At 45.5% G+C, this 18,527-nt stretch overlaps 1 protein-coding gene across 1 annotated transcript in view; it reads left to right on the forward strand.

Annotated features, from left to right (window-relative positions):
* The window catches only part of adamtsl3 (ADAMTS-like 3), a 184,959-nt gene that overhangs the window by 158,369 nt on the left and 8,063 nt on the right, over nucleotides 1–18,527 (forward strand). Inside the window, exons 16-17 of the mRNA XM_031812497.1 lie at nucleotides 3,627–3,922; nucleotides 5,576–5,708. Of these exons, the coding sequence (XP_031668357.1) occupies nucleotides 3,627–3,922; nucleotides 5,576–5,708 (429 nt within the window). The remainder of the gene's footprint in view (nucleotides 1–3,626; nucleotides 3,923–5,575; nucleotides 5,709–18,527) is intronic.

Raw genomic sequence — 18,527 nt, forward strand, 5'->3', positions numbered from 1 at the left:
AGAAGCACAAGCATTTCGCTACACTCGCATTAACATCTGCTAACCATATGTATGTGACAAATAAAATTTGATATGATTTGACAGGCACACACACACACGCAGAGATACACATTAACACATATACACACACACACACACACACACACACACACACACACACACACACACACACACACACACACACACACACACACACACACACACACACACATAGATACACATACACACACAGCTTCCCCACCACCTCATTCACCCTCATTAGTTCCCAACGTCTTTGGAAGTAAAGCACTTTACATCAGTCATTCACCCCCGTACATAGAAGAGTCTGTTTTCTCCATTTTCATTTACATTCTGACATCATCATGATCTTTCTTAATGACACGGTCTAAACATGACAGACATGCACACACACACACACACACACACACACACACACACACACACACACACACACACAACACACCGGTCCAAACATGACACACTACGGCTGTGAGGGAATAGTAGGTCCCATAAAGCGGAATCCCAAGCGCTAGAAGAATGTTTAGACAGCGGGACCAGGGTGTGTGTGTGTTGACTTTCTCATCTGGCTTTGGGGGACGATTGGACAAATGTAACTACTTTCACAAACCCACTGGAATGACATTACTTTTATAAGCAGCAGAAAAAAACAAGACATTGTCACGATCTGATTTCTGTCACTTCAAACATTTATTTATTTAGTTTATGAAGAAATTGTAATTTTTTCATTCTTCATGCTCTCTTTCTTTCTCTTTCTGTCTCTCCTTCTCCTTTCCCACCTCTCTACCTAGAGATACAACACACTACAAATGTAAAAGATTGTTCTTTCACTGAAATATACTATGTATCAAAATGTATGTCAGAGTACAGCTTAGGACTTCAGTCGGTCTGTGTTAGGTTGGCTGAGCCAGAAAGTGTCTGTCATTCAGTGTTAGTCTGCATTCCAAATGGCATGATTTTTCTACAAGTCTTAGAAAAAATTGTTCCAAAAGTTTTTTTTCCGGAGGGTTATGGTTCTACCAAGAACTGGTTTGATCAAAATAACCGTTTTTGGAAGACAAGGGTTCTTTGTAATGCAAAGTTTTTATGATTCTTTGGAAGGCAAGAAGTGTTCTACATAGAACCATATATACTATTTCCCAGCATGCTCTATTGCAGCGAGATTTTCGGAATTGTTTGTTTTACTGTAATATCTATGTTTTTGCATGTGCATTGCTTGGTTGATTCCTTTTATGCTACACAAAAATAAATAACATACAGTTTTCTAAACAAATCCAATATGTTAGTAATTGTTTTTATTGCACCCGTTACTGAGATGGTTGTTCCAGTTTAGATGATTGAGTTAGTCTCAGTATTCAATCTTCCCAACCCTGGCATTCATTCTGAATGCATGTTGCAGGATATCCTAACTCTGGCTGGATTCTAATCTAATGCCAGTTTAATGTGACTTGCAGGCCTGATGTGTCCTGTAAACCAGGATGTTCCTAACACCACTGTGTTAGGGTATAACTAGGCCCTCACATAAAGGCCTTATGATACATACAATGTATTGTCAAAACTAATTACATTTTAAAGTCTAATAAGTTAGTGCAACTGTTCATGGAGGGTTATAGGAAGAACCCCCCCAAAGATAAAAAGGTTCTCGGGAGAGAACTTCTACACCTTCATTGCTTGCTGTTTGGGGTTTTAAGCTGGGTTTCTGTGCAGCACTTTGATATATCAGCTGATGTAAGAAGGGCTATATAAATACATTTGATTTGATTTAGAACCCTTCACAGACGGTTCTAGGAAGAACCTTTAGATTATAAGATGGTAATTGGTAGAACCCTTCATAGAGGGTTCTAGTTAGAACCATATGGTGCCTTTGGAAAGTATTCAGACACCTTTCATTTTTCTGCATTTTGTTACGTTACAGCCTCATTCAAAAATGGATTACATAAAAAAAATCCTCAGCAATCTACACACAACACCCCATAATGACAAAGTGAAAACAGGTATTTAGAAATGTTTGTACATGTATTACAAATAAAACAAAACAGAAATACCTTATTTACAAGTATTCAGACCCTTTGCTATAAGACTCAAAATGTTGCTCAGGTGCATCCTGTTTTCATTGATCATCCTTGAGATGTTTCTACAACTTAATTGGAGTCCACCTGTGGTAAATTAAATGAATTGGACAAGATTTGGAAAGGCACACACCTATCTATATAAGGTCCCACAGTTGACAGTGCATGTCAGTGCAAAAACCAAGCTATGAGGTGGAAGGAAGTGTCGGTAGAGCTCTGAGACAGGATTGTGTCGGGCACAGATCTGTGGAAGGTTAACAAAACATTTCTGCAGCATTGAAGGTCGCCAAGAACACAGTGGACTCCATCATTCTTCCTACAGCTGGCCTCCCGGCCAAACTGAGCAATCGGGGAGAAGGGCCTTGGTCAGGGAGGTGACCAAGAACCCGATGGTCACACTGACAGAGCTCTAGAGTTACTCTGTGGAGATGGGAGAACCTTCCAGAAGGACAAACATCTCTGCAGTACTCCACGAATCAGGCCTTTATGGTAGAGTGGCCCGACGGAAGCCACTCCTCGGTAAAAGGCACATGACAACCCACTTGGAGTTTGCCTAAAGGCAACTAAAAACTCTCAGACCATGAGAAACAAGATGCTCTGGTCTGATGAAAACAAGATTCTCTTTGGCCTGAATGCCAAGCGTCATGTATGGAGGAAGCATGGTGGTGGCAGCATCATGCTGTGTGGGTGTTTTTCAGCGGCAGGGACTGGGAGACTAGTCAGGATTGAGGCAAAGATTAACAGAGCCAAGTACAGAGAGATCCTTGATGAACACCTGCTCCAGAGCGCTCAGGACCTCAGAATAAGGTGAAGGTTCGCCTTCCAACAGGACAATGACCCTCAGCACACAGCCAAGACAACGCAGGAGTTGCTTCGGGACAAGTCTCGGGAATGTCCTTGAGTGGCCCAGCCAGAGCCCGGACTTGAACCCAATCGAAGATCTCTGGAGAGACCTGAAAAGACCTGAGACCCCCCCCCCCCATCCTGCCTGACAGATGTTGAGAGGATCTGCAGAGAAGAATGGGAAACTCCCCAAATCCAGGTGTGCCAAGCTTGTAGCGTCACCCAAGAAGATGTGAGGCTTTAACTGCTGTCTGAGGATTTTCAACAAAGTACTGAGTAAAGGGTCTGAATACTTATGTAAATGTGATATTTCTGTTTTTATTTTTATAAATTTGCTAAAATTTATACAAACCTGTTTTTGCTTGGTTATTATAGGGTATTATGTATAGATTGATGAGGGAAGATAACGATTTAATACATTTTAGAATATGTCTGTAACCTAACAAAATGTGGAATAAGTCAAGGGGTCTGAATACTTTCCAAAGGCACTGTATACAGGAGGTTCTTTGAAGGTTCTTTTGGAGAAAAAAACATATAAATGTCCGTTTTTTAAAATAGTTTTATGAAACGACTTAATTCTTATGAAAAAAGTAGAGATGCATTTTTACCTTTGACGGTCAAAAACTGACATACATTTTCATCTCAGTGTTACCTAACTCCATTCGCTGAGTCCTCCTCTCTGTGTGTACTCTCCAGGTTAATCCCAGGGTCGTGGTCTCCCTGCAGCGTCACCTGTGGGCTCGGCAAACAGACACGGGAGCTGAAGTGTCGTGTCCTCCTCTCCTTCACCCAGACAGAGGTAGACCTGCCCGAGGAGGAGTGCGGTGAAGAGCGGCCCCAGCTGGAGAGGCCCTGCGATGGGGGAGCCTGTACTCTAGGCCCAGGCTTCTCTCCTGACCTCCAGGATCCTCAAGGCCCTCACGCCCAGGGTGAGGAGCCCCACCACTGGGACTACAGGGGCTTTAGTGGCTGCTCGGCCTCCTGTGCTACAGGTGAGCTGCACCGGTGCTTCAACGAAACCTAAACGTTGTACCTAACATTGTAACATTGTTATCCCAACCATCATACCAAACATATTTTCCCAAACATTATCTGAAATAATACTGCCACATTATCCCAAAAGGTCATACAAAACATATTCCCAAACATTTAAACAAACATTATCCTAAACATTACCCTAGGTATAATCCTAAATTCCAAACACTACTAAAAAAGGTTGTACTCTAGCATTATCCCAAACATGCAACATCCTTGTCTACATGATAAATCTGGTAATTACTCATATAACTCCTTCACTATTACCCTGTGAGATGGCTTTCCTATTAAAGGTTCATATTTATTTTATACAGGATGGGATTCTCATAGTCATATACAGGAGGTCAGGGGTGTCGAACTCATTTCCCCCCGGGGGCCACATATGTTCTTTAATGGAATTCGGAAGGCCACAGTGAAAATTGCTCATATTTCCTTGCCATTCAATTTTGAAAAACATAGTCCTCTATCCATCAGGGAATTTTCAGCGCTCCCTGACTGTCTAGTGATTATTAGTGAGCTAAACAGTCACGAAACTGTATGAATATAGGTCCATTATCATTTCTACACAGTTTGGATTTGGTTTCAGTCATTTTAAAGTATATTGAGTTAGTTTCCCCCAAAACAAAAATGTTATTCATTTAGAAGAAGAACAAGTAGTCAAACCCCTGCAGTAGATGCTTTGTTTCTATCTCAGTGTCCATGTGTGACCTCTTTGTTTCTTTAACCCCACTATCTCACTCTCAGCTCTCCCTCTCCTCTCTCAGCTCTCCCTCTCTCAGCTCTCCCTCTCTCAGCTCTCCCTCTCTCAACTCTCCCTCTCTCAGCTCACCCTCTCTCAGCTCTCCCTCTCTCAGCTCTCCCTCTCTCAGCTCTCCCTCTCTCAGCTCTCCCTCTTTCAGCTCGCCCTCTCTCAGCTCTCCCTCTCTCAGCTCGCCCTCTCTCAGCTCTCCCTCTCTCAGCTCTCCCTCTCTCAGCTCTCCCTCTCTCAGCTCTCCCTCTCTCAGCTCACCCTCTCTCAGCTCTCCCTCTCTCAGCTCTCCCTCTCTCAGCTCTCCCTCGATCAGCTCTCCCTCTTTCAGCTCGCCCTCTCTCAGCTCTCCCTCTCTCAGCTCGCCCTCTCTCAGCTCTCCTCTCTCAGCTCTCCCTCTCTCAGCTCTCCCTCTCTCAGCTCACCCTCTCTCAGCTCTCCCTCTCTCAACTCTCCCTCTCTCAGCTCTCCCTCTCTCAGCTCCCTCTCAGCTCTCCTCTTCAGCTCTCCTCTCTCGCCCTCTCTCAGCTCTCCCTCTCTCAGCTCTCCCTCTCTCAGCTCTCCCTCTCTCAGCTCGCCCTCTCTCAGCTCTCCCTCTCTCAGCTCGCCCTCTCTCAGCTCGCCCTCTCTCAGCTCTCCCTCTCTCAGCTCGCCCTCTCTCAGCTCTCCCTCTCAGCTCGCCCTCTCTCAGCTCTCCCTCTCTCAACTCGCCCTCTCTCAGCTCCCCTCTCTGTTGTTCTCTGTTTTTGGTCTCCTTGCTCTCCACCTTGTCATTCTCCACCTAAACCACCCACCCCCTCTCTCTCTCAGCCTGCCCCCCCTCCTCCTCTCTCTCTCTAACTCTGTTCCACCTCTCCCCCAGGGAGACAGACAGCAGTGGTCAGGTGTGTGAGCCGGGAGAGAGGAGGAGAGGAGGTTGACGATTCTCTCTGTGACCCCTCTAGCCGCCCTCCAGTCATGGGCCGCATCTGCAACCCCGAGCCGTGTCCCCCAAGGTGAGAATCTAACACACATTAGGCAATCCTCTGCTGACTGGCTGGCTGGGTTGAAGTTCAGGCCAATCACAACTAGAGGTCGACCGATTATGATTTTTCCATGCCGATACCGATACCGATTATTTGGCCATTTTTAAAATGTTTTTATTTGTAATAATGACAATTACAACAATACTGAATGAACATTTATTTTAACTTAATATAATACATCAATAAAAATACATTTAGCCTCAAATAAATTATGAAACATGTTCAATTTGGTTTAAATAATGCAAAAACTAAGTGTTGGAGAAGTAAAAGTGCAATATGTGCCATGTAAAAAAGCTAACGTTTGAGTTCCTTGCTCAGAACATGAGAACATATGAAAGTTGGTGGTTCCTTTTAACATGAGACCTTCAATATTCCAAGGTAAGAGGTTTTAGGTTGTAGTTAATATAGTTTTTATAGGACTATTTCTCTCTATACCATTTGTATTTCATATACCTTTTGACTCTTGGATGTTCTTATAGGCACTTTAGTATTGCCAGTGTAACAGTATAGCTTCCGTCCCTCTCCTCGCCGCTACCTGGGCTCAAACCAGGAACACATCGACAAGGGGAATAACTACTCCAAGTCTCAGAGCGAGTGACGTTTGAAACGCTATTAGCGTGCACCCCGCTAACTAGCTAGTCATTTCACACCGGTTGCACCAGCCATTAGGCTGATAGGCTTGAAGTCATAAACAGCACTGTGCTTGCGAAGAGCTGCTGGCAAAATGCACAAAAGTGCTGTTTGAATGAATGCTTACGAGCCTGCTCTATCAAATATCAAATCGTAGACTTAATTATAACATAATAACAAATAGAAATACGAGCCTTTGGTCATTAATATGGTCGAATTCGAAAACAAAACGTTTATTATTTCAGTGAAATACGGAACCGTTCGGTATTTTATCTAACAGGTGGCATCCCTAAGTCTAAATATTTGTGTTACATTGTACAACCTTCAATGTTATGTCATAATTACGTAAAATTCTGGCAAATTAGTTCGCAATGATCCAGGCGGCCCAAACTGTTGCATATACCTTGACTCTGCGTGCAATGAACGCAAGAGAAGTGACAACCTGCTAACCTGGATTTCTTTTAGCTAAATATGCAGGTTTAAAAAATATATACTTCAGTGTATTGATTTTAAGAAAGGCATTGTGTTTATGGTTAGGTACAGTCGTGCAACGATTGTGCTTTTTTCACAAATGTGCTTTTGTTAAATCATCCCCCAGCGTTGCATCGATATGCAATGCAGGACACGCTAGATAAACTAGTAATATCATCAATCATGTGTAGTTAACTAGTGATTATGATTGATTGATTGTTTTTATAAGATAAGTTTAATGCTAGCTAGCAACTTACCTTGGTTTCTACTGCATTCGCGTAACAGGCGTGCAATGAGAGGCAGGTGGTTAGTGCGTTGGCCTAGTTAACTGTAAGGTTGCAAGATTGAATCCCAGAACTGACAAGGTAAAAATCTGTCGTTCTGCCCCTGAACAAGGCAGTTAACCCACCGTTTCTAGGCCGTCATTGTAAATAACACTGTGTTCTTAACTGACTTGTCTGGTTAAATAAAGATTAAATAAAGGTGTAAAAAATATTTTAAAAACGGCTAAATCGGCATCGAAAAATAATCGGAATTAATTAATCGGACATAACTAATCGGCCCTAATTAATCGGCCATTCTGATTAATCGGCCCTAATTAACCGGCCATTCCGATTAATTGGCCCCAATTAATTGGCCATTCTGATTAATCGGTCGACCTCTAATCACAACAACTCATTTACATTCTATGTTTGACTAATTATCGATACTGCCAGGAACCATCTTCTGTTGTCATGCAAAGATACACGCTCATTAGCATACCCCTGTTTGTGTGTGTGTATGTGTGTTTTTCAAGTTTTAAGTTTTATTAGTTGTATGAACAGGATCCACAATGAAATGCAAACTTTCAGGTTGCGTCTCGACAATGCAACAACAATAACCAATAATAAAATATAAGACTACAAACATAAAGTAAATGGCTCAGTGGAATAGAAATACGCATTTTAGCATAAGTATAATACAGAAAGGCACATATTCTAGTACAATATTTACACATGCATTGGGGAAGGGGGGGATTGGGGGGCAAGTGTTTAAATTGTGCAGTATTAGCATTAGTAAATACAAGTCTGTTAGCAGCAATTGTGATGTAAGTGCAAAGGTGCAAAAAGTGGTCAGTCCAGTTCAAGTGTTCACCATACCTGTAGATAGAAACTGTCTTCCTCAGGCACCCTTTCAAGTAGATGTCCTGGATGGGTGGGAACACACCCCAGTGATGTACTGGGCCACTTCACCACCCACTGGAGGGCCTTGCAGTCGTAGACAGAGCCATTCCCATACCAGGCTGTGAGGTAACCGGTCAGGATGGTCTCGGTGGTGCAGTGGTAGTATTTGGAGAGGATCCGGGGTGGCACGCTGAATTTCTTCATCTGCCTTAAGAAGTAAAGATCCTGTTGTGCCCTCTTGACAAGAGCGGTGGTGTTGTTGGTCCATGTCAAGTCTTTGGTGAGGTGGACATGGAGGAACCTAAAACTGCTGACTCTCTCTACTGCAGTGCCGTTGATGTGGATCGGGGCGTGTTCCCTCATCTGCATCCTGAAGTTGATAATAAACTCCTTTGTTCTGCTGATATTTTGGGAGAGCTTGTTGTCCTGCCAGTTCACTCACATCCCTATAGGCTGACTCAGGCCTACAACCATGGTGTGGTCAGCAAACTTGATGATGGAGTGGGTGTCGCCACACAGTCATGGGTGAACAGGGAGTACAGCAGAGGAGTGAGGACACACCCCTGGGGGGCCCCTGTGTTAAGAGTCAGTGTGGAGGAGATGTTGTTGCCAATCCTCACAGCCTGTGGTCTGCTTGTCAGGAAGTCCAGGATCTAGTTGCAGAGGGGGGTGTTCAGACCCAGGGCTTTGAGCTTGGTGTCAAGCTTGGAGGGAACAATAGTGTTGAATGCTGAACTTAGTCAATGAACAGCATTCTCACATAGGTGTTCTTCTTGTCCAGATGTGTTACGGCCGTGTGTGTGTGTGCGTGCCGGCGTGCGTGCATGCATGCATTAGTTTGTGTGTGCTTCTCTTACCCGTAAACACATTAACATACTCCTCCCACCATTCCTCATTGTCCAGTGAAGGCAAACATCCTCTGTCACCCAGGATGTTTGTTAGCGACCAATCAGATGTTTCTGTTCCTGTAACAACATCCTGTTGTAGTAAACGTGAAGCCGAGGTAAACATGGTGGAAGCACAGCGTAACTGTTTTCTCCTCTCGACTGTGTCCCTCTAACTGAAACCTTTCCTTTACTGTCTTATTTAGGCATCTGGTTGTTTGTTTCCCTTCTGACAAGGCCTGCTGCACACTAAGGCTGTGTCGTAAATGGCACCCTATTCCCTATGTAGTGAACTACTTGCTGGTCAAAATAAGTGCACTCTATAGGGAACAAAATAAGTGCACTCTATAGGGAATTGGAGAGGGAATGTAGGTGTTCTGGCAGAGGTGAATGTCATTTGAGAGAGGACAGGTTCTCAGAGCATCAGACAAAGACAGATACAGGCAGACACACACAGTACCCAGAGACAGATACAGGCAGACACACACAGTACCCAGAGACAGATACAGGCAGACACACACAGTACCCAGAGACAGATACAGGCTGACACACACAGTACCCAGAGACAGATTCAGGCAGACACACACAGTACCCAGAGACAGATACAGGCAGACACACAAAGTACCCAGAGACAGACCGACACACGCAGTACCCAGAGACAGACAGGCCAACACACGCAGTACCCAGAGACAAACAGGCCGACACACACAGTACCCGGAGCCAGACAGACCGACACACACACAGTACCCAGAGCCATACAGGCCGACACACACAGTACCCAGAGAAAGACAGGCCGACACACACAGTACCCAGAGAAAGACAGGCCGACACACACAGTACCCAGAGAAAGACAGGCCGACTCACGCAGTACCCAGAGACAGACAGGCCGACACACACAGTACCCAGAGACAGACAGGCTGACACACACAGTACCCAGAGACAGACAGGCCGACACGCACAGTACCCAGACCCAGACAGGCCGACACACGCAGTACCCAGAGAAAGACAGGCCGACACACGCAGTACCCAGAGAAAGACAGGCCGACACATGCAGTACCCAGAGAAAGACAGGCCGACACACGCAGTACCTAGAGAAAGACAGGCCGACACACACAGTACCCAGAGAAAGACAGGCCGACACACACAGTACCCAGAGCCATACAGGCCGACACACACAGTACCCAGAGAAAGACAGGCCGACATACACAGTACCCAGAGAAAGACAGGCCGACTCACGCAGTACCCAGAGACAGACAGGCCGACACACACAGTACCCAGAGAAAGACAGGCCGACACACACAGTACCCAGAGAAAGACAGGCCGACACACACAGTACCCAGAGCCATACAGGCCGACACACACAGTACCCAGAGAAAGACAGGCCGACACACACAGTACCCAGAGAAAGACAGGCCGACACACACAGTACCCAGAGCCATACAGGCCAACACACACAGTACCCAGAGAAAGACAGGCCGACACACACAGTACCCAGAGAAAGACAGGCCGACACACACAGTACCCAGACCCAGACAGGCCGACACACGCAGTACCCAGAGCAATGCCTAAAGATAAGGATCGGCCAACCAAGCCCCAAATTGCCGTCACAATCCATGGAACTGTGTAGTTTTTAACATACACAGAACGCAGGTGGTTCCAATATCACTGGCAAGGTCTCAGCTAGTGTTTTTTTAAACTTGTTATGAAATCATTTAAGTGTCAGCCATGCATTCCTTCAGAGACATAGGTTTATTCCCAAATTGTACCCTATTCCCTATATAGTGCACTACTTTTGACCAGGGCCCAAAATGCACTAAATAGAGATTAGAGAGCCATTTGGGACGAAGACATACCTTTTGAGCGAAGCACAGCTTCTAAAAACAAAAACAAATTCATTCAACATTAGAATAACTTGGAAATGAGGTTCATCTTTGTAATTAAAGTTAGGATAAACATTGCAAATACATTTCTGTTTTCTATGGTGGAATCAAACTTAGAATAAACATCTAGATGATTACTGCATCGTGGAGAGGCTTGAATAATAATACAATTGGAGTTTGTGGTCTGACATAACAACTACTAATGGCTTCAGCAGTAACCTGAGTAAAGTTGATTCTCCAACTGCAGAAACACAGTAGACTCTCTGGCCCCAGAGTTGAGCTCATGCAAGACATGTTCATTCAGACAGCTCTATGATACCACATAGACAGCCCTATGATGCCACACAGACAGCTCTATGATGCCACATAGACAGCCCTATGATGCCACACAGACAGCCCTATGATGCCACACAGACAGCCCTATGATGCCACACAGACAGCCCTATGATGCCACATAGACAGCCCTATGATGCCACATAGACAGCCCTATGATGCCACACAGACAGCCCTATGATGCCACACAGACAGCCCTATGATGCCACACAGACAGCCCTATGATGCCACACAGACAGCCCTATGATGCCACACAGACAGCCCTATGATGCCACACAGACAGCCCTATGATGCCACACAGACAGCCCTATGATGCCACACAGACAGCCCTATGATGCAACACAGACAGCCCTATGATCCCTCACAGACAGTCCTATGATGCCACACAGACAGCCCTATGATGCCACATAGACAGCCCTATGATGCCACACAGACAGCCCTATGATCCCACACAGACAGCCCTATGATGCCACACAGACAGCCCTATGATGCCACACAGACAGCCCTATGATGCCACACAGACAACTCTATGATTCCACACAGACAGCCCTATGATGCCACACAGACAACTCTATGATTCCACACAGACAACCCTATGATGCCACACAGACAACCCTATGATGCCACACAGACAGCCCTATGATGCCACACAGACAACCCTATGATGCCACACAGACAACCCTATGGTGCCACCCAGACAGCCCTATGATGCCACCCAGACAGCCCTATGATGCCACACAGACAACCCTATGATGCCACACAGACAGCCCTATGATGCCACCCAGACAGCCCTATGATGCCACACAGACAGCCCTATGATGCCACCCAGACAGCCCTATGATGCCACCCTGATAGCCCTATGATGCCACCCAGGCAGCCCAATATGCCACACAAACAGCGCTATGATGCCACACAGACAGCCCTATGATCCCACACAGACAGCCCTATGATCCCACACAGACAGCCCTATGATCCCATACAGACAGCCTTGATGCCACACAGACAGCCCTATGATGCCACACAGACAGCCCTATGATGCCACACAGACAGCCCTATGATGCCACACAGACAGCCCTATGATGCAACACAGACAGCCCTATGATCCCTCACAGACAGTCCTATGATGCCACACAGACAGCCCTATGATGCCACATAGACAGCCCTATGATGCCACACAGACAGCCCTATGATCCCACACAGACAGCCCTATGATGCCACACAGACAGCCCTATGATGCCACACAGACAGCCCTATGATGCCACACAGACAACTCTATGATTCCACACAGACAGCCCTATGATGCCACACAGACAACTCTATGATTCCACACAGACAACCCTATGATGCCACACAGACAACCCTATGATGCCACACAGACAGCCCTATGATGCCACACAGACAACCCTATGATGCCACACAGACAACCCTATGGTGCCACCCAGACAGCCCTATGATGCCACCCAGACAGCCCTATGATGCCACACAGACAACCCTATGATGCCACACAGACAGCCCTATGATGCCACCCAGACAGCCCTATGATGCCACACAGACAGCCCTATGATGCCACCCAGACAGCCCTATGCTATGATGCCACCCTGATAGCCCTATGATGCCACCCAGGCAGCCCAATATGCCACACAAACAGCGCTATGATGCCACACAGACAGCCCTATGATCCCACACAGACAGCCCTATGATCCCACACAGACAGCCCTATGATCCCATACAGACAGCCTTGATGCCACACAGACAGCCCTATGATGCCACCCAGACAGCCCTATGATGTCACCCAGACAGCCCTATGATCCCACACAGACAGTCCTATGATGCCACACAGACAGCCCTATGATCCCACACAGACAGCCCTATGATCCCATACAGACAGCCTTGATGCCACACAGACAGCCCTATGATGCCACCCAGACAGCCCTATGATGTCACCCAGACAGCCCTATGATCCCACACAGACAGTCCTATGATGCCACACAGACAGCCCTATGATCCCACACAGACAGTCCTATGATGCCACACAGACAGACCTATGATGCCACACAGACAGCTTCTATGATGCCACACAGACAGCCCTATGATGCCACACAGACAGCCCTATGATCCCACACAGACAGCCCTATGATCCCACACAGACAGCCCTATGATGCCACTCAGACAGCCCTATGATGCCACTCAGACAGCCCTATGATACCACACAGACAGTGGGCATGGAGGTGGGCAGGGATTTGGGTGACAGCCCATACCAGCCAGGAGTAGCATTTGTATCTCAATAGTCTAAAGCGGCTCCCCTTCCTTCATCTCCTTCCCTTCAATCCCACTATTGAGATACACCCCAAGTCTGTGGCACTAGGACAGTGGGCATGGAGAGGTTGGTAAGAGTGTGGGTACCAGCCATGCCATGGACTAACAACACCACCACTCTTGTCAAGAGGGCGCAACAGCGTCTCTACTTCCTAAAGCGGCTGAAGAAATTTGCATGCCGCCCCGGGTCCTCTCCAAATACTACCACTGCACCATCGAGAGCATCATGGTTGCATCATGGCCTGGTATGGAAATTGCTCCGGCCATGACGGCAAGGCCCAGTAAATCACAGGGACCGTACTCCCTCGCATTCCACGAAATCTACTTGAATCAGTGCGAGGAAGGCACCCAGCATCATCAAGGACTCCACACATCCCAGCCACAAGCTGTTCTCTCCATTCCCGTCGGGCAGACGGTATCGGATCATGAGGTCTAATAACAACAGGCTCAGAGACAGTTTCTACAAGCTATCGGACTGCTGGACACTGGACTGACCACCTGCTCTGATTCTCTGCACCTTAGCACACATGCACTCCCTTATACACACACACACACACACACACACACACACACACACACACACACACACACACACACACACACACACACACACACACACACACACACACACACATATACATTCATACTACATACACATCACAACTGCTGCTACCAGACTCTTATTATACTGCATCATTTAAACACTTCCCTCCATCCCCAAAACACATGTAAATATTGGACTATAAATGATCCCTTCCTGTATTATACTGATGTTAACATGTTTATTCTGTTCTACTGAGCTGTTTACTTTGTTAGTATTCTTATCTTTTATTATTTGGTGTTCAAGCTGTGAAGCTGGTGAAACTCTCTTGTATTTGTTCCACTTCCTTATTGCTATTATTATGTTCCTTTTTCTGCTATTTTGGTGAAAACATTCTAATTCCTGAGATGAAAAGGCCCAGGATTGTGTAACTTAGCAACATGGTAAAGGTCCAAGAGCCACACCCTCTCATGCAAATCCATGCGGATTGGCCACATAGTGGCTCTATAACAAGCGATTGGAAATGCAAACTTCGAAAGGTCAGCCCCCGCATCCTGTGTGACCTAGAGTCACGAAATGTTATACATATTTCCCTCTCATCACACAGAACAAACTTGCCTCAAGAACCCATAAAATTCATTGTGATGGATTATCCACCATTTTTTATTTTGTGAAAAACACTTAAAACACTACTCCTCTGGCACTGAATGACTCGATCTTCACCAAACGTGATGTCTGAAATCTATAGACCAAAGTCTGTAAGCACATTATAATCCATGTTAGTACGTCAAACAACATTGCTGCAACTGACAAATAAACATTCACGTGGGCGTGGTCTGTCACATAAATGCTTAGAAATCAGTCACGGATATTGGTATTGTAATGGAACTTGGGACACATGTTCCGAACACTGTGAGGACTGGAAATATGCAGGAAAATTGATATCGACCACACAATGGCGCTATAACGGGTACATTTATTTATCTTGGTCTGTTTCTCTTGGGACACATGCTCAAGGATATGAGTCTAGTTAACCTGTAAAATATGGTCTGCAGGGTAGTGTATGGTTATATCTGTGGCTAACATTGAATGGTCGTAACAAGAGAGAGAGAGAGAAACTGAGAGAGAGAGAGCGTGTGTGTGTGTGTGTGTGTGTGTGTGTGTGTGTGTGTGTGTGTGTGTGTGTGTGTGTGTGTGTGTGTTTGAGCAAAAGAGGCAGGAACCTGGTTATTGTTCAAGGAAAAGTCTCTGATTGATTCTAAATGGCTAGTCAGACTGTGCTCTCATTAAGAGAGTATTTGATGAGAGTCAAGCACACATACACACACACACACTCACACACACACACATCACAGATTGTTTTTCCAATCACTAACCCAAAGGCAGCAGGATAGCTGGCTCAGAGGGCTAGTGTTCGCTGCGTTCAGGAAAAAGCTGATCTTGATTAAGATCAAATCGTTTTATTGACACTAATAAGAGCAGTGTTTTATCATAATGCATAAAAACAGAACTAAAGCAGAAATAAACATACCGTTTAGAGTAGAATAACTACTTTCATGGCAGGTTTTGTCGAGCAGTAGATCTTCTCTTGTGGTCGGCTGTATCCAGGTTTCTGTTTCATGAAGATGATGGTTATTGCAGAGTAGAAGACTGCTGTGCTTTTTATGATCTTATAAATACAGACGTCTCAAAGAATGCATCCCAAATGGCACACTGTTCCCTACATAGTGCACAACTCTTGACCAGAGCCCTATGGGCCCTAGTTAAAAGTAGTGCACTATACAGGGAATAGGGTGCCATTTGGGATGCACGGAATACTTGTGATCCCAGTCAGAACAAAGCCCTGGGAGTGTTGTCTCTGAGGTACTGAGATGGTACGGTATTCTCATCAGTTATCCGGGAGCTCTTAAAATAGACCTCTTAGATAAACAGTGTTTCCTCTTTTGCTTTCTCACGCTTACATAAGACGGTGGATGAAGGCACCATGATTGTGTTCCAAATGACACCCTATGGGCCCTGGTCAGGAGTAGTGCACTACATAAGGAATAGGTGCCATTGGGACGCGGTCACCATCTCTCTCCTACAGCGTTTTGGAACCCCAGAAGTACATTCATTTCCAATGGAACGCTGCGTTTGCCTTGCAGCATTGTGTTGCAGAGGCAGTTGCAGTGCGTTCTGTGTGCTGCATACCTTGGATTTATCAAACGTATTTCATCAAACTGTCTGCGTAGAAGGCTTGACAGAAATGGTAGCAGAAGGTGAATGTTGAACTATTGTTGCTCACATATCGAGGTGATAATGCGTACCATGTTGCACAATAACGCTGTCGGTGTGATCGAGACGTCAGCCATAAGACTGCTAAATAGTTAGTCCAGGTAGCTATTTGGTTAACTATTTAACTATCTTCATTGACCCTTTTGACTCATCACATATCAAATCAAATTGTATTAGTCACATATGTTATTCCCGGTGTAACGAAATGCTTGTGTTCCTAGTTCCAACAGTGTAGTAATATCTAACAATACACAACTATACACACTGATCTAAAAGTTAAAGAGTACTGCTGCTCCTTCTTCACCACACTGTCTGTGTGGGTGGACCATTTCAGATGGTCACTTATCTGAAGCTTTTTCACCCTCTCCACTGCGATCCCGTCGATGTGGATGGGGGCGTGCCCCTCTGCTGTCCCCCTCTGCTGTCCCCCTCTGCAGTCCCCCTCTGCTGTCCCCCTCTGCAGTCCCCCTCTGCTGTCCCCCTCTGCTGTCCCCCTCTGCAGTCCCCCTCTGCTGTCCCCCTCTGCTGTCCCTCTCTGCTGTCTCCTGTAGTCTACGATCAGCTCCTTCATTTAGTTGACGTTGAGGGAGAGGTTGTTTTCCTGGCACCACTCCACCAGGTCTCTCACCTCCTCCCTGTTGGCCGTCTCGTCATTGTTGGTAATCAGGCCTACTACTGTTGTGTCGTCAGAAAACTTGGCCCCGCAGTCATGGACAGGAGGGCGCTGCTGCTACTGTTCATTATCTATCCTGTTGGCTAGTCACTTTATCCCTACCTACATGTACATACAGTGCCTTGCGAAAGTATTCGGCCCCCTTGAACTTTGCAACCTTTTGCCACAGGCTTCAAACATAAAGATATAAAACTGTATTTTTTTGTGAAGAATCAACAACAAGTGGGACACAATCATGAAGTGGAACGACATTTATTGGATATTTCAAACGTTTTTAACAAATCAAAAACTGAAAAATTGGGCGTGCAAAATTATTCTTGCCCCCTTAAGTTAATACTTTGTAGCGCCACCTTTTGCTGCGATTACAGCTGTAAGTCGCTTGGGGTATGTCTCTATCAGTTTTGCACATCGAGAGACTGACATTTTTTCCCATTCCTCCTTGCAAAACAGCTCGAGCTCAGTGAGGTTGGATGGAGAGCATTTGTGAACAGCAGTTTTCAGTTCTTTCCACAGATTCTCGATTGGATTCAGGTCTGGACTTTGTCTTGGCCATTCTAACACCTGGATATGTTTATTTTTGAACCATTCCATTGTAGATTTTGCTTTATGTTTTGGATCATTGTCTTGTTGGAAGACAAATCTCCATCCCAGTCTCAGGTCTTTTGCAGACTCCATCAGGTTTTCTTCCAGATTGGTCCTGTATTTGGCTCCATCCATCTTCCCATCAATTTGAACCATCTTCCCTGTCCCTGCTGAAGAAAAGCAGGCCCAAACCATGATGCTGCCACCACCATGTTTGACAGTGGGGATGATGTGTTCAGGGTGATGAGCTGTGTTGCTTTTACGCCAAACATAACGTTTTGCATTGTTGCCAAAAAGTTCAATTTTGGTTTCATCTGACCAGAGCACCTTCTTCCACATGTTTGGTGTGTCTCCCAGGTGGCTTGTGGCAAACTTTAAACAACACTTTTTATGGATATCTTTAAGAAATGGCTTTCTTCTTGCCACTCTTCCATAAAGGCCAGATTTGTGCAATATACGACTGATTGTTGTCCTATGGACAGAGTCTCCCACCTCAGCTGTAGATCTCTGCAGTTCATCCAGAGTGATCATGGGCCTCTTGGCTGCATCTCTGATCAGTCTTCTCCTTGTATGAGCTGAAAGTTTAGAGGGACGGCCAGGTCTTGGTAGATTTGCAGTGGTCTGATACTCCCAGTAGGTTTCTCATCTACTGGGGGATTTACTGTCTTCTACTGTGGTAATAGATGTACACAGGAAACAGCTGTAGAGTGCTTTATAAACACACACACACATACAGTTATACACACACAGTTATACACACAAACACACACATACAGTTATACACACAAACACACAAATACAGTTATACACACAAACACACACATACAGTTATACACACACAGTTATACACACACATACAGTTATACACACACATACAGTTATACACATACAGTTAGACACACACATACAGTTATACACACACATACAGTTATACACACACAGTTATACACACAAACACACACATACAGTTATACACACAAACACACACATACACACACATACAGTTCTACACACACACACACACACACACACACATACAATT

Source organism: Oncorhynchus kisutch, unplaced genomic scaffold, assembly GCF_002021735.2.
Source record: "Oncorhynchus kisutch isolate 150728-3 unplaced genomic scaffold, Okis_V2 Okis03b-Okis08b_hom, whole genome shotgun sequence".
NCBI classification, from domain to species: Eukaryota; Metazoa; Chordata; class Actinopteri; order Salmoniformes; family Salmonidae; genus Oncorhynchus; species Oncorhynchus kisutch.